This window comes from Cyclopterus lumpus, chromosome 3 (genome assembly GCF_009769545.1).
Source record: "Cyclopterus lumpus isolate fCycLum1 chromosome 3, fCycLum1.pri, whole genome shotgun sequence".
NCBI classification, from domain to species: Eukaryota; Metazoa; Chordata; class Actinopteri; order Perciformes; family Cyclopteridae; genus Cyclopterus; species Cyclopterus lumpus.
In genome coordinates this window covers 678,193-699,127 of record NC_046968.1, presented here as the reverse complement: position 1 = coordinate 699,127, position 20,935 = coordinate 678,193, and the positions used below count along the sequence as shown (strand labels likewise).

Genomic DNA, 20,935 nt, shown 5'->3' with positions numbered 1-20,935 from the left:
AAGATGAGAGCATACAAGTTGACCAGCTGAGATTGTCTTCTGGATGGATTCATCTTCCCCACCATCAGGGCCTGATGTGGGTTTGCCAACATTAATCCATTCTGACCATTCACATGAAATATAGTGTCCCTCAGGGCAAGATGTAGTAATGTGTGGCTGAGTTGTTGTTGGTGTTTCAGTTGTGGTCGAAGTTGTGGTGGTTGGCGTAGTTGAAGGTGTTGTAGTTGGAACTGTTGTGGAAGGAGTTGAAGGAGTTGTGGTGGTTGGCGTAGTTGAAGGTGTTGTAGTTGGAACAGTTGTGGAAGGAGTTGAAGGAGTTGTGGTGGTTGGCGTAGTTGAAGGTGTTGTAGTTGGAACAGTTGTGGAAGGAGTTGTGGTGGTTGGCGTAGTTGAAGGTGTTGTAGTTGGCACTGTTGTGGAAGGAGTTGTTGTGGGTGGCTGAGTTGTTGTTGGTGTTTCAGTTGTGGTCGAAGTTGTGGTGGTTGGCGTAGTTGAAGGTGTTGTAGTTGGAACTGTTGTGGAAGGAGTTGAAGGAGTTGTGGTGGTTGGCGTAGTTGAAGGTGTTGTAGTTGGAACAGTTGTGGAAGGAGTTGTGGTGGTTGGCGTAGTTGAAGGTGTTGTAGTTGGCACTGTTGTGGAAGGAGTTGTTGTGGGTGGCTGAGTTGTTGTTGGTGTTTCAGTTGTGGTCGAAGTTGTGGTGGTTGGCGTAGTTGATGGAATGGAACACCCACAGCATTTTAATTGGATTTCATAATCATAACACTGTTGCTGATGCCCTTGTTCTTTGTTGATGCATTTGAAACCAACATCTTTATTGCAAGTCACATTTTGACCCACCAGTGATATGGGCATGTACGGGTAAAGAACCGCTCGACACTGGACTTCTTTAACATGAGAGCATACAAGTTGACCAGCTGAGATTGTCTTCTGGATGGATTCATCTTCCCCACCATCAGGGCCTGATGTGGGTTTGCTAACATTAATCCATTCTGACCATTCACATGCAATATTGTGTCCCTCAGGGCAAGATGTAGTAATGTGTGGCTGAGTTGTTGTTGGTGTTTCAGTTGTGGTCGCAGTTGTGGTGGTTGGCGTAGTTGAAGGTGTTGTAGTAGGAACTGTTGTGGAAGGAGTTGAAGGAGTTGTGGTGGTTGGCGTAGTTGAAGGTGTTGTAGTTGGAACAGTTGTGGAAGGAGTTGAAGGAGTTGTGGTGGTTGGCGTAGTTGAAGGTGTTGTAGTTGGAACAGTTGTGGAAGGAGTTGTGGTGGTTGGCGTAGTTGAAGGTGTTGTAGTTGGCACTGTTGTGGAAGGAGTTGTTGTGGGTGGCTGAGTTGTTGTTGGTGTTTCAGTTGTGGTCGAAGTTGTGGTGGTTGGCGTAGTTGAAGGTGTTGTAGTTGGAACTGTTGTGGAAGGAGTTGAAGGAGTTGATGGAATGGGACACCAACAGCATTTTAATTTGATTTCATAATCATAACACTGTTGCTGAAGCCCTTGTTCTTTGTTGATGCATTTGAAACCAACATCTTTATTGCAAATCACATTTTGACCCACCAGTGATATGGGTATGTACGGGTAAAGAACCGCTCGACACTGGACTTCTTTAAGATGAGAGCATACAAGTTGACCAGCTGAGATTGTCTTCTGGATGGATTCATCTTCCCCACCATCAGGGCCTGATGTGGGTTTGCCAACATTAATCCATTCTGACCATTTACATGAAATATTGTGTCCCTCAGGGCAAGATGTAGTAATGTGTGGCTGAGTTGTTGTTGGTGTTTCAGTTGTGGTCGAAGTTGTGGTGGTTGGCGTAGTTGAAGGTGTTGTAGTTGGAACTGTTGTGGAAGGAGTTGAAGGAGTTGTGGTGGTTGGCGTAGTTGAAGGTGTTGTAGTTGGAACAGTTGTGGAAGGAGTTGTGGTGGTTGGCGTAGTTGAAGGTGTTTTAGTTGGCACTGTTGTGGAAGGAGTTGTGGTGGTTGGCGTAGTTGAAGGTGTTGTAGTTGGAACAGTTGTGGAAGGAGTTGTGGTGGTTGGCGTAGTTGAAGGTGTTGTAGTTGGAACAGTTGTGGAAGGAGTTGTGGTGGTTGGCGTAGTTGAAGGTGTTGTAGTTGGCACTGTTGTGGAAGGAGTTGTGGTGGTTGGCATAGTTGTTGTGGGTGGCTGAGTTGTTGTTGGTGTTTCAGTTGTAATAGGACCTGGGATGGTTGTCCTAGAAGTTGTTTGTGGCTGAGTTGTGATCAGAATTGTGGGAGAGGTGTTAGTAGATGTAGTAGTTTGATTTTGAGTTGTTGTTTCTTCTGCTGTAGTAGAGGGTGTGGCGGTCTTTGTAGAAGGTATTTTAGTTTGTATAGTTGTGGAAGTAACACTTGGTGTTGTGCTGCACTGCATTGTCTTGCAACACTTTATCCTAACTTCATAATTTAAACATATTGGAGGATACTGTAAAATGTTCCTACACACAAGTCCTTCGTTATTACATGTAACTTTTTGTCCCAACTCGTCTACTGGTATCTTGGGGAAGTGTTGAGCCCTGCATTGTACTTCCACTGGTTTCTCACAGACGTTAAATCCTTTATGGATGAGGTTTTTGATGGTTTCATTGTCCCCACCTCCAAGACCATGTTCAGGGTAGTCTGCACTCAACCAATATGTCCAGGTGCATAATGATTCCGAACAAGGTTTTTCTGTAAAATGTTTAGTTGTAAGAATTATTGGGGGTGTTGTGATTGAAATTGGAGGTGTTGTAGTTGGCTCTGTGGACACACATAATATAAGTGTTGGTTATGTAGGAAAGCTTACAGTATACAGCTAAATATGACTTCATACTTTGCACATACCTGGTGTGGTTGATGTAAAAACAAAGGTGGTTGAAGACTGGCTGGCTGCAGTAGTGGTTGTAATGGGCTTATGTGTTGTCGGAGTAGTTACTGGGCATGGATATGATCTCTTATCCAAGGTACCATTCTTCCCACACACTGCTGTGATGCAGTTACCATGTCCATCGGTTGTGTTATAGATGGTATTGCCAGGGGGATACTTGTTTCCATGATATGTGCAAGTGCAGGCTGCAAAGAGAGATGTATTATTAACATAATTAACCATTAACAAAAGTTAGTATTTTTACAACCCACAATCTTTCCCAGTCTTTGCATACCTTGGGCATCGTAATGGCATTGGATGGTCGTTGAACTGCATGTACTTCAAGACAGAAATGGTGAAATATATTTGTCAGTTTGAACTAATTTCCATTTCATTTCCTGTCACAATGTTATATAATCTTGTTTGGGTCATGTTATGAAAGCAATACCTACCATGTAAGACAGTTTTCAGTTGTTGGCACCTTGTCATTATTATTATAGTGTCTCTTCTCTTTATCGTAGCAGCCGCATTGTTCTCTCAAAACACATGTCATTTTATCCTCATCAAAGTATGGTTGTGCAGAAGGACATTTTGGATAGCAACCTAATTTAAAAACAAATGTCTGTTCACTCATTGCAAGAAATTGGTTCCTTAATTCTTGTCATTATTATTGCCAAACCATGGTTATCACCGGTTGAATATGTTTTTTGTGTGTTCACTTGGCATTGAATGAGTGATATTATTAAGCAACTTCTTAAAGATAACTTAAAAAAATACAGCCAATGTAAAAATTCCAGTTAATGTGTAATCTTGAATTTATTTGATTGGAGATTAGGTCAAGTTTTAAAAACCTCATATTATGGCATACCTTCTAGTGGAGGTATCTCTGTAGAACAGCTTCCTGACGGGCTCCTGCAGGTTTTCATACAAGGAGATCCACATGGCATGTAGTGCCATTCACATTCACCAGGGGGATTGTAGTAGTCACAGAAAAGAGCTGGACAAAGAATACTACTTAGTATAGGCATAGTCCAGACTGGACTCTTCAGGACTATTTTACCTTTAAACAGAGCCAGACTAGCGGTTTATGTCTGCTTACAGTTTTATGGTAAGTGTTCAACAAAATGTAATTTCTTTGTAGTTATTGTCTCTATTTCCTCTAAATTTCTATCATATTATTCCTGTTGAAATGGTGAAGCCAGCATTTCATATTCATTAATCACTGCTGAAATTTTTTTTAAATAATTTTCTCAGTAATACATAGTATGTAGCATTTCACTGACACAATTAAAAGATTCCAGCAGATCACTCATAGCGTTACTGATCTAGTGAAGTCATTCTTTGTGGTAGAATCTGCTGCAAAATACAGACCTGAGAACTGTGATCTCTAAAAGAAAGTCTGACTCCTCAGTAAATCGAATGATGAATATGTTGTATTTTGAAAAATATGGGACCTGGATCTCAACATTTCTAACAATCGTTTAATATTTAAACTTTAAAAGGCGGAGGAAAGAAATATAGTTATCACTGATAACAAATGGTTATATTTGATACATTATTGATGCAAGTTATGACATATGTAATTTACTTTTCTCTCCCTTTATCTTAAAAATACGTTTAGCTCAGATGTACTGTATGAACTTTGCGTGGTCATTGTTGCTTTTAGAAATGGAATGTTTCATCTTGGTTACTCACGACAGATCTTCGGGGTTCTCCATGGTATACAGATGCCTGCTTGATTACAGGATTCAGAATAAGCAGCCACAGCAGTGCAGAAACACTCGCAGTCTCCTCCCGTGTCACAAGCACATGAGTCAAACACACATGCATCAAAAAATGGAGCAGGATCCACCTACAGGGAAGAGTATGATGATACGCTAATGAATTAAACAGAGTCACTGATTACTTAACAAACAAACAGGTTATAGAATATGTTACACTTTTCAGAGATGAAACAACACAATAAACATATATAATAATTTAACACTGAATAAGGGCAATGAGTACTTTTGATACTTTTGTGCAAATAATAACTCTGTTCTTAAAATGTGTGTAAAAAGAGTATGAAGAGAACATTGTTTTTCATGCACTGTTTTGGTTCAACAACATGTGTTGATTCAGACTATTTGAACGAAAACAATCCAAAATACACATTTCGGTGTTTAGTTCAATTGTGTTTACAATAGTCACATGGGGTTTCTGTCCTTAAGTAGAATAAACAAAGCCATTTGCTAATTCATGGCAATCTGCCTATTAGGTTATGTGATTTCTTCTGAACAAAATTGACCTTTTGACCTGAAAATACAAGAGAAAAGTGAAACAACAACCTACAATAGAGTGGCAGGCTGAGAAGACGTCACTCTGTATAACGCTGCACTGTTTCTGGGCCCAGGCCTGTCTGTATGGGTTGGCTGTACAGGGGTTGGTGATGCTGTGAGCGTCGGGGCAGCTTGGCAAATTCTTCCAGCTGTTACCGAACACCAGTGGGTTGACAACCACTGCATGGCCTCTTGTGGTGAAGTCATTATTTGCAATGTCGTCATAGTTGCCACACAGTCCACATACACGACCCTGGAAAAAGTAGAGCTCTTATGTCATGTTGGTCAATTTATATATCAAAGCTTGCCTTTTGCTGTCTAAACAAATCAATTGTAGTCACATTTAAAAAAAAGCCTTTATATATTGCAGGGTTACCTTGTATTTTGGGCTGAGCTTGATTAACAAACTGGTCTTCCTGTCCCACATGAAAATGAGTCCATTGTTGGCTTCAATTACCAGGTAGATGCCCATAGTGCTGAACTGGAATGGAACGGTTTCTTCATTTCCACCCAGAAGCAGCTGGTAGCTTCCCTCTGTTAGAATCACTTCTGCATTCTACAAAAGGACAGAAATGGACAAGATACTGAACATTTCACATCTCAACATCTCAGAGCAAATGTCACTGGAGCCAGTGTCCACATTATATGCAGGTATAATATAAGGAGCTCCTCTTTTTCTGCTGTATTCCATGAACATGGTGCACCTCACAAATCAAGTGGTTTGAGCCTGCACATGTGTGTCTGATTGTGTGGAAACACCAAGTTGGACTTTTTCAATGAGAGCCAAACGTTCTCTACAAAGCAAGTCGGGTTAATCTTGCACTCAACACTAGAAACGCCACATCAGTGTACCTTTGGGATTTTATCTTGAATTTCAGCTTTTTATTTTGAGTCATGACAATGCCGGTGTTCTTTTGAAATGTTTTATATTGACTGTTTACCCCAAGGAAGATCTTGATGTTCTTGGAGCAGGTGGTTCCTGTTGTTCCACATGGAACATTCTCCGTGAGCACTCTGAAGGTTCCATTACTCTGAGCACTGCCACAGTAGTCCTGAGGAAGACACACACACATATATATACAAAATACAAATCATCAATTTTAGTGGCTCTGCTTGACGATTGACTCACTGTTTCTCCCCTTTCTCATAGGTCCGAGATATGGGATGTAGGTATCCTGAAAGATGCAGTTACTAAAGAAAGGCTGCACTCAAAATACTCTAAAGAAGTTATGTTGCCCAAACAAAAGATAGAAAAGAGGTGGAAAGAGTAAATCATGGCTACATGTTTGCTAACTCAGCAGAGATATTTTAAATGAGAAAAGTTGATCGACAGGAGAATACACATTTGAAAGAGATGCAGATTGCCTGACAACCGATTTGTTATTGCTTTCACACATATAAAGACTTTTCTACCATAAATTAGTGCAGAACAAGTTACCAGAATTCAGGAAATGAAGTGTTGAAAATGTCCTGGTCCCACCCCCCCTTCCCCCAAAGTTTAATGAAACCTACGCTCTTGTCCTGAACCATGGAGCTCACAGTTGATGATTGACTTCTAATGTATGACATAAGCACTTCATATTACATGACTCTCTCACAAGCTAAATAATAATAATAATAATAACTACTGTATACCAGCATCGAGCAGGTGTCAAAAGTGATGGAGGAAGTTTCTCACAGAGGACTCTGTTCAACAACTATTGTGTGTTCATACCTGAGTGAGAATGTATTCGCAACTGCCATCAAAGGTGAAGCGCTTCTGATCAAAAGTCATGTAGTGTCCAGCACCATAGACCGAGCAGGTTCCATCACACTGGTTGGTAGTGCACTGCCACCTCATGTCTTTACAAGTGCTGTAAACAGATATGCATTAGATCGCTTCAGGCTCGTAACAAAAGACACGCCATGAGACGATCACCACCCACAGCCAACCACCTAGCCAGAGCTGCTGGACCAAACACCACCGAACTGCTGCAGGGAGGAGAGGGAGGAGATCTGAGATGGGAGCTAAGCTAGTCTTTGGTTTGGTTACTTTATTAGTACCCGTAGAGTAGTAGAGAACAGTAGAAAACAGTAGAAAACGAGGCATCCATCTCGACATAGATTACAACAAACACATACAACCGGACAAACACGATAAAAGTACTCAACGCTACAGATAAGTGCAGTTATAATAATAATAATAATAATAATGTGTTCACCTGCATGGTGGCTGCTGGAACAAAGCTGGTTTTATACGTCTTTGTTCTGCATGTGGTACTAAAGACCTCCGTCTGGAGGGAGGAGCTGAAGCTCCCTGTGCAAAGGGAGGAGTCCCTTAACATGGAGCCGGCTACGTTCTATCTGTGTGGTGTTCAGGGACTCTGGACTAAGTCGTGCCTCACCAATCAGCTTGCTGGACCATTTCACAATCTGATGCACAGAGTTTCTGTTCTTTAAAGACAGGTTTCCAAACCATGACGCCAAAGAAAAAGATCAAATGGATTCAATAAAAGCACGATCAAATAAGTCCAGCTAGGACCTAAAGATACTCCCCTACCCTGCATGCTCCTGGCTGTCTGATGCCTGCTTGCAGGAAAATAAGATGGATGAAGTAAGACTTCAGGAGAACCCAGCAACGTGATGCTAATGACTACTGAGCCCACATCTTTACAGAAACCTGGCTTCACTGTGGATCAAGCAGCACTTGATGGGCAAACTGTTGTACAGCACCGAGCACAGGACTCCAGTGGGACGAGAGGAGGTGGACTGTGTTTACATCGTGATGCTTGGTGCTCAAACACCAGTCAAAGTTGATGGACAATGTTTTCCTCATGTTGAGTTTTTAATGGGAAGATGTCAACCATATTATCTGACCAGAGAATTGTTTTTGTTGCTGCTGTTTACATTCTTTACAAAGTAATGATGTACCTGCTGCATATTTTTAACTGCTCGTAATATACCTACCAGATGTTGCAGTCCACATTGGTGGTTTGTCCAGTTTGGTAAGAGACACCGTTGTGAACACAGGGACAGGCCTCTGGCTTGATGCAGCCGCCTTTACCATCAAGCACCATCCCAGATGGACACATACAGCCGGACACGCACGCTGTGGTCACCTGCAGAATAGATCCCATTTACAATCCACAGCATGGGCAAAATATAAAAAGTACATGTGGCCCATGAGGAGGAGGGGGGGGGGGGTACAAACATCAGATCATCCAAACATGTCATCTAGATTGAAACTAATAATCTGTATTTTCAGACTCACACAGGCCATGTCTAATATGTTGCAGCTCTTCTCACACTCCGTTCCCTTTGCAGCCGGACCATTAGCAGAGCAGTTGAAGAACACCATGGGAGGAGCACAGGCCACTGAGAAAAGACATTTTGGAAATTATTTTGTTCAATTCAATTCAGTTTATTTTGTATAGCCCAAAATCACAAATGATCCTGAGAGGGCTTTACAATCTGTACACATACGACATCCCTGACCTTTGACCTCACATCAGATCAGGAAAAACTCTTTCAGGGGAAAAAAGGTAAGAACAGAGGAGGATCCCTCGCCCCGGAAGGACAGAAGCAAAATGCACATATTAGATTCTGAATGTGTATATGTAGCCTTCTGCTATAACATTTTAGCTATGAGGGCAGGCAACCACTGCTCAAGCTTTTAATGTGTCACAGCTGGACAGTCGTTTGAGTTGATATGCTACTATCAGGAAGTCATTTAACACTTGCTACTTATCAGCTGCAATGTAACTTACATGGTTGTGTAATAAACTCCCCAATGCAGCCCAGTTTGCCCTCCTTACAGGTGCTAGGGGAGAAATGTAAAAAAAATACATTCACATTTATATCCTTGCAGCACACTGTTTAAACATTTGTCATATTTTCAGTATATCACAAAAATTAGACAATTAACACATATTGACTAAATAAAAGGAGTGAAGATTCAAAAGTGAAATTGGGCTTTTAGAGTCAGATAAAAGCTGTAAAGTACACTCATTTGAACCTTCTGAATTCCATATGCATCACTACTAATACATGATGTACATACCACATGACCCCGTCCTTGTTGACGACCTGTCCGGCAGGCACCACGGAGCCTTCGTCATAACAGGGACACTCCTGAGATTGGACACACTTCCCAGCGTCGTCCAGATAGGTTCCCTCTGCACAGACGCAGCCATCGATGGGTGGGAAGGAGAAGTGACAGCTGAGGTCTGAGCTGCTGATGCAGCGGCAGGTGTGGCTGCTGGCCGTGATGCTGGAGGAGTAGACCATGGTGCGGGGGCAGGAGCTGGCATATTTCCCTGAGGAGGTCAGACCACAGAGTCAGTGAACAACTGTGAGACTGAGACCCAGTGAATGAAAAATACATTTCCAGAGTTAAATCCTAATTGTTCACTCATCTTGTTATATGCCAAATACATATCAAATTCACAATGTGTTGTCTTCTGTGAAAGATGACTGGTCCTGCCCTCAGGGGCGACACAAAATATCATCCAATCCAATGGGGCAAATGTGAAATCTTATGAAATACCTGGCGAACTGTAAATGGCATGATAATATATTTATATCCATGTATTAAGTACATTGGGCTGCATCTTCTAGTACCAGCTCCGTCTATTTCTATATCCCATCCCTAAAAAGTCATGGAAATGATTAGTATTAAAATGTGTGATGAAGCCGTGTGATCTGTTTGTGTATCTGGCGCGTCTCACTCTCTTTTATTAAGCTAATGGTAATGTTACTCATTTGGTCCCAGAAAGAAGCTGTCTGAGGTTCTTCTGTTTCACAATCGCTCTGCACTCACCACAGATGGTCTTCCTCCAGCCGCTCATCTGGATTCCTGCAGCTGCACATGCATGGACATACGAGGAGACCGCAGCACACATGCAGTCCTCGCTGTTCTCACAGTTACAGCTGTCATACATGCAGTTCTGTGACAGGAGAAAATAAAAGAAGCAGTGCACTGCGAGGTCACGCCTCAAGGTCTGCAGACTGGTGCACAGAAATAGATGTGAGAGCTGTAGCTGTGAGCCTCACCTCTTTGTGCGAGTCAGGGCTGATCTCTGAGTGACAGGAGGCGAACACTCCTTCGGGGTCACTCAGCATGGAGCACCAGTGCTGGGCGTATTTCTCTGTGATTGACAAACAAAGCCCAACATCAGTCAATCCAAATAACCCACAGTGATAACACAGAATCGAAACGAGTCAGACCTACCATTGTCCACACTCAGACTGCAGGGGTTCTCAAAGTTGCTCTTCACATCGGGGCAAGCAGCATGTGTCTTCCAGCTGTTGACGAAACCGGTTGCCGTGGCATCTGGAACTCCACTGAGCTTAAGGAAGTCATCCGCTTGGTTACTGTTGAAGTTCCCACACAGACCTGCAGGCGGACACATCAGGTAACGTCAGGGTCCTCTCACACCCTCACGAGGGTCACGAGGGTCACGAGGGTCACGAGGGTCACGAGGGTCACGAGGGTCACGAGGGTCTGACTGTCTGTCTAGTCGTGAAGTGGCTCCAGAGAAAAATGTAAACCACTCGGGTTTTGCAGTTTTTACAAAATTGCCATTCTTTTATTAATTACGTGTAATTATCAATATAATATTTAAAAAACATAAAACTAAAAACTGTGTAATGCGTTGTAAATAGTCTTATCATGTTTATACTGATATAATGTATGTTTCTCCTTAAAGCAAACAATGATCACTTAGAGTAACTTATCACAATATAATGCATTATAACAGTGATTATGATGCATTACAGCTATGGAAATTATAATAAGTATTAAGATAAAAACATACTTTAGTATGTGTTAAGTTTGCTGTTAAAAGGTGTTATAAATATGTTTGAGTGTGTTTATAATGCCTTATAGACATAAGTAGCATTGCACGTGTTACCAAAATACCAAATAAGATATTAAGACAACCAGTACTACATTAACTTGTATTTATGTCACAATCCTTTCTAGCTTTTATCACTCATGGTTATGGTATTTATTAATTAATTCATGACTTTCTTTTCAGTCAGTGTGTTTCCACTTCCCTCCTCTGATGGATACGTTGATATGATCATGTGTCATGCTGTTTATGTTGTAACACTGACTTTCTTTCACAATGTATGCCTGAGTTCTGGATTAGTTGTGTTTGTTAACCAAACCCTTGTATTCACATATTCACTGTTTGCAACAACCAGTAGAGATCAATGACACCATCCTGTTTGATGCTTCCAGAGAGCACATACAGGTCATTTTAGTCCACGTACCACAGGTCTTGGCCTGGTATTCACTGGTCACTGTGACGTGGAGCTGCATGACTGGCTGGAGCTGCACCTCCAACAGAACACCAACAGACGTCTGCACCAGCAGGTAGAAGGAGGACGCTTGGAAGGCTGAGATCCCAGCTGTGGGTTAAGAGAAAGGGTGAAGATGGGAGGGTGAGTGAAAGGGAGGACACAGAATGACTACCTGCCCATCAAGTAGCTCACAGTTAAAGCATATTGAAAGTGAAATGAAATGGTGCTGGGTCTGCAGTAAAGATGGTTTGTGTGGAAACAGCAACTGGATGTTGATTAGAAAATGATGCTGATGAAGTGGGATATTACTGAGCTCATGCTAATATGTATGTTAGGGTTTGGGTGAGGTTTTTAAAATGTGTTTTATTTACAAATGTTGCAATTATTTAGCATATTAGGCAGAACGGTACCTAAATTAAGAATTCCAATACGTTATTTCCATGGCCTGGGTAAGTTTGATCAATATTTGTGAACATGAGATATTCTCTATCAAAACCAGAAAGCAGATAATTAAACTCCAATTTGTGATTTCATCATGTATAAAAGTCTGGGGCTGATCCACAGACAAGGAATTAGAGATTGTTGTCAGCCAATAGAATGTGTGTTTTATTATTTCATTCTATTGTCTTTGGAGCAGTTTCATACTTTAAGCATTCTAGTTTTTGGATTTGGGAGAGCGTTCATGTTTACTGATATATATTTGGACCTTCTTAGACCAGAGAAATAACATGTATACATGTTTTAAATTGTGTGTGGTTTCGCTTTAATAGGCATGCTCCTGAGGTGACAGAGAGAGAGTGACCTCACATGTCGCCAGCAGATCAAATTCATCACATAAGACACTGGCACTAACACATTCTCTCCAGTAGGGGTTGCTAGTACAGCAACCAGGACATTGGTCCTTATTAGTTTCCCCCCCACAGCCACTGACAACTATGTTCATCAGAATTGACAATCGAGGCTGAGGTACCACGAGGCGGTGCACGTGGCTTCTGCCCGTGCACCGCCTCACACCTTCACTACGTTCTCAATAGATTGAACCAGGACAGCTGTGTGACCGGACCGACAAGCCCACAGGGTTTCTATAATAACGGCAGGGCAGTGACGCCAACCACAATGTGTTGTGTTTTATAGTGTTTCACTTCATAGAAGGAACAACAATAAGTATGTAAAAGTAGTTTGAGCCTCGCAGTGAATTATTCAGGACCTGAGAAGCCTGAAAGGAACCGAATTGAAGTGTGTGTCATTCAGCTCAACTGACAAATATACTGTATATTGTTATAATTTAGGAACACTATATTTTTCTACATGTCAGATGGAGAGAGAAGACTGTACAGTAGAGTGTCTCTTACCAGCAGAGAAAGGTAACTGAGCGTAGATGCCATTCACAAAGACCTTGCCTTTGGGCTGGATGGTGATCACCTTTATATGACAGAGGACCAGATGTGAGTATGGACATCGGTACAGTCTCTCAAACTGAAACAGTTACATTGAACATTTTATTTATATTACAGGATTTCTTATAGTATCTTTTTCACATTTTAATCTTGTTTGTATTCTAATTCTGATTCTATGTGCAGCATGCAACAATGTATACCCTTTGATAACACCTTTGGTTAACACATAGAAGTGGGATTGATAATCACTGTGATGGACTCAATCTAGTTCCAAGATTCCCAAAAAAATGTAACTGCGTACAGAAATGTAAGAAAAACATAATTCAACAATCTACAACTTGATTGAAGATGATATGAAGATAAGATATGATAATATGAATAATTGCTCATTTCTTTCCTAAATAATGCTGGATAGCTTTGGATGGAAAGCTCTCGTAAATAGTGTTTAGTGTGTGTGTCATACTCACATGAGCCCCTCCAGACAGAGCCACGGTAACAGACTTGAGGCAGGTTTCACTGTCAGTCAGTCCACACTGCACCAGTTGTCCCTGGACCACGAACTGGGCTCCAGTGCAGTCCTAAACACACCAACACAAAACTGTCCAACAACTGCTGAACACACACAACATCCCTGCAGAGAGCAGCGCGCAGGTTCAGAATGCCAGGAGAAGAAGTGACAGTGGCGGCATCAGACCTGTTTGGGTTTCATTTGTGTTGTGTAGCATATTTACACACACACATACTACTTTGTATAATAATGTATGTTTAGTTAGAAGACCTGTCAAGCAATTTGGAAGCAACACCCATTTCCAAACCTTGTCTGTACTGTAAGTCATGGTGACACGGTGTGTCTGTGTGTGTGTGTGTGTGTGTGTGTGTGTGTGTGTCTGTGTGTGTGTCTGTGTGTGTGTGTGTGTGTGTCTGTGTGTGTGTGTGTGTGTGTCTGTGTGTGTGTGTGTGTGTGTGTGTGTGTCTGTGTGTGTGTGTGTGTGTGTGTGTGTGTGTGTGTGTGTGTGTGTGTGTGTGTGTGTGTGTGTGTCTGTGTGTATGTGTGTGTGTGTGTGAACTACCTTAGCCAGGACGTAGGAGCAGTCCCCATGGAAGGTGTAGTCTTTTCCATCGAAGGTGTTGATGTGAGCCCCGCCCTCCACAGAGCACATTCCTGGACAGTTCTCCTCCGTACACATCCACTGTCCACTCTCACACACACTGTCAGCACACACACACATACACACTGTCAGCACACACAAGTTCATCTAGAACAAACTATGCTGACGATATTGTAGGAGCTACTGTATCTATGAGTAGGAGCTACTGTGTCTCTGAGTAGGAGCTACTGTATCTATGAGTAGGAGCTACTGTGTCTCTGAGTAGGAGCTACTGTATCTATGAGTAGGAGCTACTGTGTCTCTGAGTAGGAGCTACTGTATCTATGAGTAGGAGCTACTGTGTCTCTGAGTAGGAGCTACTGTGTCTCTGAGTAGGAGCTACTGTATCTATGAGTAGGAGCTACTGTGTCTATGAGTAGGAGCTACTGTGTCTATGAGTAGGAGCTACTGTATCTATGAGTAGGAGCTACTGTATCTATGAGTAGGAGCGCCTGTATCTATGAGTAGGAGCTACTGTGTCTCTGAGTAGGAGCTACTGTGTCTCTGAGTAGGAGCTACTGTATCTATGAGTAGGAGCTACTGTGTCTCTGAGTAGGAGCTACTGTGTCTCTGAGTAGGAGCTACTGTATCTATGAGTAGGAGCTACTGTGTCTCTGAGTAGGAGCTACTGTGTCTCTGAGTAGGAGCTACTGTATCTATGAGTAGGAGCTACTGTGTCTATGAGTAGGAGCTACTGTGTCTATGAGTAGGAGCTACTGTGTCTATGAGTAGGAGCTACTGTGTCTATGAGTAGGAGCGCCTGTGTCTATGAGTAGGAGCTACTGTGTCTATGAGTAGGAGCTACTGTATCTATGAGTAGGAGCTACTGTGTCTATGAGTAGGAGCGCCTGTGTCTCTGAGTAGGAGCTACTGTGTCTCTGAGTAGGAGCGCCTGCACTCGGGTGTTTACTAATCCAATCCAACCAAATGGAACTCTGGGCAACTGGCTATCGAGGTCACATAAAAGCCCTGAAGGAGCGACATGGAGAGAGATAGGAAGAGATGAGATGTTTTCATTTCCAAAACAATGCAGCTGATGTCTAATCTATGAAATGCAGTGACACAGAGCAGGTGTGTGTGTGTGTGTGTGTGTGTGTGTGTGTGTGCGTGTGTGTGTGTGTGTGTGTGTGTGTGTGTGTTAGTCAACAGTAACACTAAAGACAATCTAACAGCTAAACTCTAAACCCGCCCACTTTTTAGCAGTCCAATTGAATGTGAAGGATTTGCTTACACCTTCACATATTGAGTTTCACAGTACAGAAGATAAAGAGTCTCTCACTTCCATTTCACTGGGACTTCTTTTTGATTCACCGCACCATCAGACTTTTTTGCTTGTTTACTTCAAATGTACTTGTTCTTGTTTTGGATTGTATTTATCTTAATTTGTTGTGCATAGATCATCCCAGTATGTAATGATTGACAGACATAATGTTAATTTGTCTGGCATCGTTTTACTTTTGTGCAGATGACACTTAACAAGTAACAAATGGAGTGTGTTTGGTTCGGGATTGTGTGAAATCCCGTATGCGTGTGTTCTTGTTGGTGTTAGTTTGTTGATTGTTTAGTGTTTACTATTATATATATATATATATATTTTATATTTCTAAACAAGATGGTGTATCACGGGGTTTAACCTCAAATTGACTTAAAACAAACTTACTGTAATTATTCTGGAAAACTAACACAATTTCCATAATGCGTAATGGTCCTCTAACATGCAGACATACTGACACTCCATCATACCATTTTTTGCAGTTACTGGAGTAGGACTCGCCAGGCCCATAGATCTTGCTGTTGTAGCTGCAGGAGCACGTGTTCATTAGGACACAACCCTTTCCTTTCAAATCATCCAGAACCATGCCTGAAAGGGATCCAACAACCACTGTGTTATAACACCGTTTTTGTGTGTGCGCGTGCATGTGTGTGTGTGCGTGTGCGTGTGTGTTACTCTGCTGTACCTGGGGGGCAGAAGCATCCATCGATACAGTGGTTGTCACAGGTGTGGCTGGCCTCTGGGTTGGAGCAGGTATCGGCACAAGGGCTGCCACACTCCTTGTACTCCATTTTGTATGGACATGACTTCCCTGTGAATACATCACATGTTTTTTACCACTTGACTTACGTAACCTCTCTGCCTCTCAATCAGAGCATGTAATCACACACACTTCCCTATTGTGGGAGGGGTCCAGCCCCTCAATTGCCTGCCCACGCTCTCCTACTACAGAACACCTACGCTTGGGGAAGGGGTGTGGTTGACCTCATATTATGAATGGCCTCATGTTTTATGATTCAGCTTACGTTTGGTTAACGACGGACAGGTCTGTGTAAGTGTGTGTTAAATAACATATATTAATATAAAAGTGTACGCTGTAGTCCATTAGTTTGCTCCAAATTAGCAAGTTAGGAGATCATTTTAGTCCTTGTCCTGGTCCTGCTTGTTCCTGTTTGGAGAAACACGCTCTACATCAAAGTTCATAATATCTTTAATCAATGATACTAAGTGATATAACCCATAAACTTCTGATTATTCTGATAAATAAATATTAGAAAACTGCTGCAACATATAAATGTGACCACATCCAAATGTAATATCCAAACCCAAGACACCAAGTGTGCAACATTCTGACAGTCTCCTCTTAATACTGACCAATGTTCTTGAAAAGCTTTCTTCACAGAACTTCAGCATTGACGGCATTTTTTCTAATTTGGCCTTTTCTTGGATTTCTTTAATCCTAATGTAATTTTTGGTGGTTCGTGGTCCAGGGACAAAGGTGCAGACAAGCCCTCCTACCAATGGGATATGCAATATTCAGTGTCAAACAAGTCTACTCACAGCAAAACTCCTTGGTTCTCCAGTTTTGAGGTTTTCCACCGGCATGACTACACTGTCTGGAGAACTCTGACACAGTGTTGCACAGGCAGGAGGGGTCTGCGTGTCCATCTATGCCATCGGGGCAGTGGCAGAGGTCCATAACACAGGCAGAAGTGAAGGAGGCAACGTCGAGCAGACTGTAACAGCTGTTGAAGGCCGGCCCCGTGAGGATCTGCTCGCACAGAGGTTTCTACAGGACAGACAGGCAGGCAGACAGACAGGCAGGCAGACAGAGGAAACAATAGTAGTATTAGGCAGGAAAGAATCTGAAACATATCCGCATCAATTCGGTCATAATTGTAACAAAAAAACAGATTTACAAATATTTTGTAAGGAGGGAGACAAATGTTTGAGCACAAGGACACTGAATGTAAGCATAACATTGCAGCTGGTTGACTTTACATTATATTATGTGGCCGCCAAGTAAAACCCACTCCTCCTATTTGCATTTATTAATGTGCAAATAGGAGGAGTGGGTTTTTTGTACCAGGACACATGGTAGTATTCAGACTAAAGGTAAGCTTATCAAAACAAACTCAGTCTTGTTACTTTACTACCCAATACAGAGAAAAGCCATCGGTAGCACACCGATGCTACCGATGCATTCAGCCTTCACTGACACCACACGTCATGAGGGCCAACCTCTAAGAAATCAGGGACTGGCCATGGTGCAACAAAGTATTATGTAGAACATTACGCATATAACTGGGTGAAGCCTCACCATGTTGGTGCATCGTTGAGTTGATTCCAGTGTGTAGTCAGAGCAGCTTTCAGTTGGACCATCCATTTTCCAGAAGTTAGCAAAATCCACTGGGGTTATTTTCACACCTGTTTGAATAATATATCAAATAAACATCTTTGTGGCCACGTCTACACTGACTGACTTGTTAAAGTGGGTCAAAGTGTACCATGACTGTAGAATTCATTGAAGAGCTGGACCCCATTAAAGTCCCCACAAAGACCACATGTTTGGTTCTTGTACTTCCGGTCTAGTTCCACCTGTGAGGACACAAAGCATCACCTTGAGCAGGAGCAGCATTAGTAGCATTCTCCAAGTCTGTCTGTTTAATGAACTCTGATTTCGATCTCCAGGATAATGTAACACCACATATTACAAAGCATGAATATAATGTGTTCAGTGTGAAGCCTCACTCTGTAATACTTTAATTTAAAGCTTTGACATTACAATAACGGTCATAACAGGTTTTTCTAAAGATCCAAGATCCTACCAGAAAAGAGTCCTCCTCATTCCAGATAGCAACTAATCCCAGTGCTGCTTTGATTTTGATGTAGGTGGGAGTTTTCTCGATGAGCACTCCTCCTTGACTGAATGGTAGGATGGCTCTGCAAAAAGAAGAATAGAGGTCACATTGTTTTGGCCATTATTTTTACTTAAGCCCATAGAGCCACCGGTATCTGCCCTTAATGATACCATGAAGCAACCAGTGTCAGTAGAAGAACTTCTGTGTGGCTGATGTCTTTCTGTTCTGATCGTGCCTTTCTAATAACTACTGCTTAAGCAAAGAAGGATTCTCAAGTTCAGGTTGCATTAAGCATCATAAACAAAGCATAAAATATTAGATATGTATGGTAACATCCTAAAGTTGCCATGGCAACTAATCATGTCATCACTGCAATCCAATGTTTTTATGAGATATTCATAAACATGACTCATATGTGCCATCCAACATAAAGAAACACATTATTCAGGCACTTAAAGTTTTAAGAGTAAACTTACAATGTTCCATCAACGATCACAGAGCCCTCAGAGAGCTCCACCACGGAACCCTCCAGCTTCATAATGATGCTTTTGATGGTGTAATGGTCGCCAGCATCCTGTCTTCTTAACTGGATGTTGAAGTCCTTGTAACTGCTCCGGCATGAAGAGGTCAGGACATAGTTGCAAGTGGAGTGCAACTGGAAAACATCTCCATCAAAGGTCTTGAAGTGGAAGTTGCCCCACGTACTGCAAACCTGGCCGTTGTGGATGGGACTCACGCCTACAAAGACAGGACATGACACCACAACAGTGGCCGTACTTTATACAGGCCTTCACTTACATGAATGAATACTCACACATTGCCTACATAAAGAAACTGTTTACAGTTGCTAACCAACAAGCTCACCTGTTATTCTCTCAGGAGTCTGGGACATGGAGGAGAACACGTTCACAGCAGACTTTGCCTCTGTTGAAAGTAATAAGAGATATTTGTCAAGTCATCAATAATCAAATCTCAAACTACATGAACAAAATAAAAAATAAGGCTGCAGCACATGGATAAACATTTGAACTGCTAATAGTCCCATTTGTCATAATTGATAGGCTGCCGAATGGAATGTAGTACCGCTGTGCCAAGCAGCGACGACAGCAGCCAGCGTCAGCCATAGCAGCCACTCGTTAGCCATAGCCATTTGCTTCTCAACAGGATCTCTGAGGATGATGGAAGATGGAAGGGAGGCCCAGCTCTTTATAGCAAGGGGCAAGGTCTTAATGTGGCAGGTGAGGGAGTGGCAATTCCATTGCTTGACATGGTGATTCATGACTGCCAATCTTGCTTGTCCCATTTATTTCCATTGTCCCTGGTTCACTACGCTTAAAAAAACTGATAAATATGAAGGGCGAGGTTACAGAGCATGCAAACAGATGTCCACCTTAAATCTGTGATGGAAACACACTAGCACGTAAAGGCCACGGCCTATGCCCCCCGATCGATGTCCTCAATTACAGCCAGGTTAACGTTGTGTTTTTACTTGGTCCAAATGAAGTGTTCTTTGATCAAACAGTTTGATAACTTTCTGTATCCATATTCAAGTTCAAAACCACCTTTGAACAAAGACAGTTACTACCAGGGCTGACTGTGGCTCAGGGGTTACAGAGGATTGGCCCTAAAACACAAGGTTGGCCATTCCTAGCCTGGATTAGCATGTTGTAGAGTCTTTTAGCAAGACAGTTGACCCCCGGGTGTCTCATAGCATCTTCACGTATCCTGATGCTTAGGGTGAGGTAAATGCAGAGATCAAATGTCATGTATGTATGTGATTGAGTTCTTTTTCCTGGTGATTATTTACCCCTTCTGCTGACACTATATATGCATGACCACTTTTAGATCTCTAGCAGTGCTATAGAGCTTTTTTTTGTTGATGTGCTCATCCGTTTTTTTATTTTTTTATTAGCTTAAACAATACTGGATTTAAAATCAGATTTGCAAATATTTTATAAGGAGGGAGCGATATGTTTGACCTCAAGGACACTGAGGTCAAACACTGACTGGCTGTAACACTGAATGTAAACATAACATTGCAGGGTCCCTTTACTTCCTACTCCCCTACTTACGACGCCCTTGCTTGGACCACACCCATCTTCATTTTCGATCTCAACTACACACCATTAAGCAAGAATCAGCATTGAGACACATCACTAAGGAAGTGTTGTTTTGTAATTTGGTTGAACTATCCCCTTCAAAACATCAACTGCGATGTCAGAGGAACCTTAAGAATTGGGGATGACCATTGTTTAGAACTGCAACTCAAAGCCAAACATGCGTTTCACTGACCAGTGAGAAGGAAAGTAAAGTTCTTTCTTCAGGCTCAGAGCTTAAGATACAGCTTTGGCATTATTCAAGGTTTGAATACACGCAACTTCCAAATCTGATTTAGACCTGTGGGAATAATAGACCACCCTTATGACCAATTATGGAACACATGGCTAAAGACAAATAAAGGCTTTATTAAATACTCCTCTCAGGGTTTTATTGGCTTTGCGTTATCATATTTTGACTCAAGCGACAAAAGATTAAACCCATTCAAGGTGTGTTCTAATGTCTGAGTGATTAACAGTTTGTGTCTTTTGTTTTTCTTATCACCATCAGTCATCTTTAACAATAGAAAGTTACTCAACATGAATGGAAAGTACTTGAATTCATTATAGATCCATTAATATTGTTTTACCATCCACCCAAGTGAGATTATGAAGCTGCTTGAATAGGGTCTGCTGCGTACTGCACAGCATCATGGGTGTTGCCCAGGCATTTACAACACAAATCCGCAATTGTTTTCAGT

The 20,935-nt window shown here is 42.0% G+C and overlaps 1 protein-coding gene across 1 annotated transcript; it reads right to left on the bottom strand.

Annotated features, from left to right (window-relative positions):
* Positions 1-1,345: 1,345 nt before the first annotated feature.
* LOC117750945 (mucin-5AC-like) lies at positions 1,346-19,417 on the bottom strand. The gene is made up of 31 exons (XM_034562412.1): positions 19,222-19,417; positions 19,003-19,062; positions 18,615-18,876; positions 18,106-18,220; positions 17,785-17,875; positions 17,598-17,704; positions 16,838-17,066; positions 15,963-16,088; positions 15,748-15,865; positions 13,927-14,065; positions 13,330-13,434; positions 12,812-12,881; positions 11,430-11,567; positions 10,384-10,548; positions 10,206-10,300; positions 9,973-10,099; positions 9,214-9,469; positions 8,921-8,973; positions 8,425-8,528; positions 8,121-8,272; positions 6,889-7,027; positions 6,116-6,226; positions 5,551-5,730; positions 5,188-5,427; positions 4,552-4,708; positions 3,725-3,853; positions 3,309-3,459; positions 3,152-3,195; positions 2,926-3,062; positions 2,824-2,834; positions 1,346-1,400 (listed from the first exon to the last, which is right to left on the bottom strand). Exons 1-31 carry the CDS (start codon positions 19,415-19,417, stop codon positions 1,346-1,348), a joined length of 4,062 nt encoding a protein of 1,353 aa, XP_034418303.1.
* Between the last annotated feature and the right edge of the window lie 1,518 nt (positions 19,418-20,935).

What these genes read in the sequence shown, in the direction of transcription:
- LOC117750945 (XM_034562412.1), bottom strand. Translation starts at nt 19,417, where the DNA reads ATGAATCACCATGTCAAGCAATGGAATTGCCACTCCCTCACCTGCCAC. An exon ending in ATACCAGGCCAAGACCTGTG is followed by an intron (nt 10,549 to 11,429) that starts GTACGTGGACTA and finishes GTCCGCCTGCAG; the next exon opens with GTCTGTGTGGGAACTTCAAC. An exon ending in AGCTCAGCCCAAAATACAAG is followed by an intron (nt 5,428 to 5,550) that starts GTAACCCTGCAA and finishes TACTTTTTCCAG; the next exon opens with GGTCGTGTATGTGGACTGTG.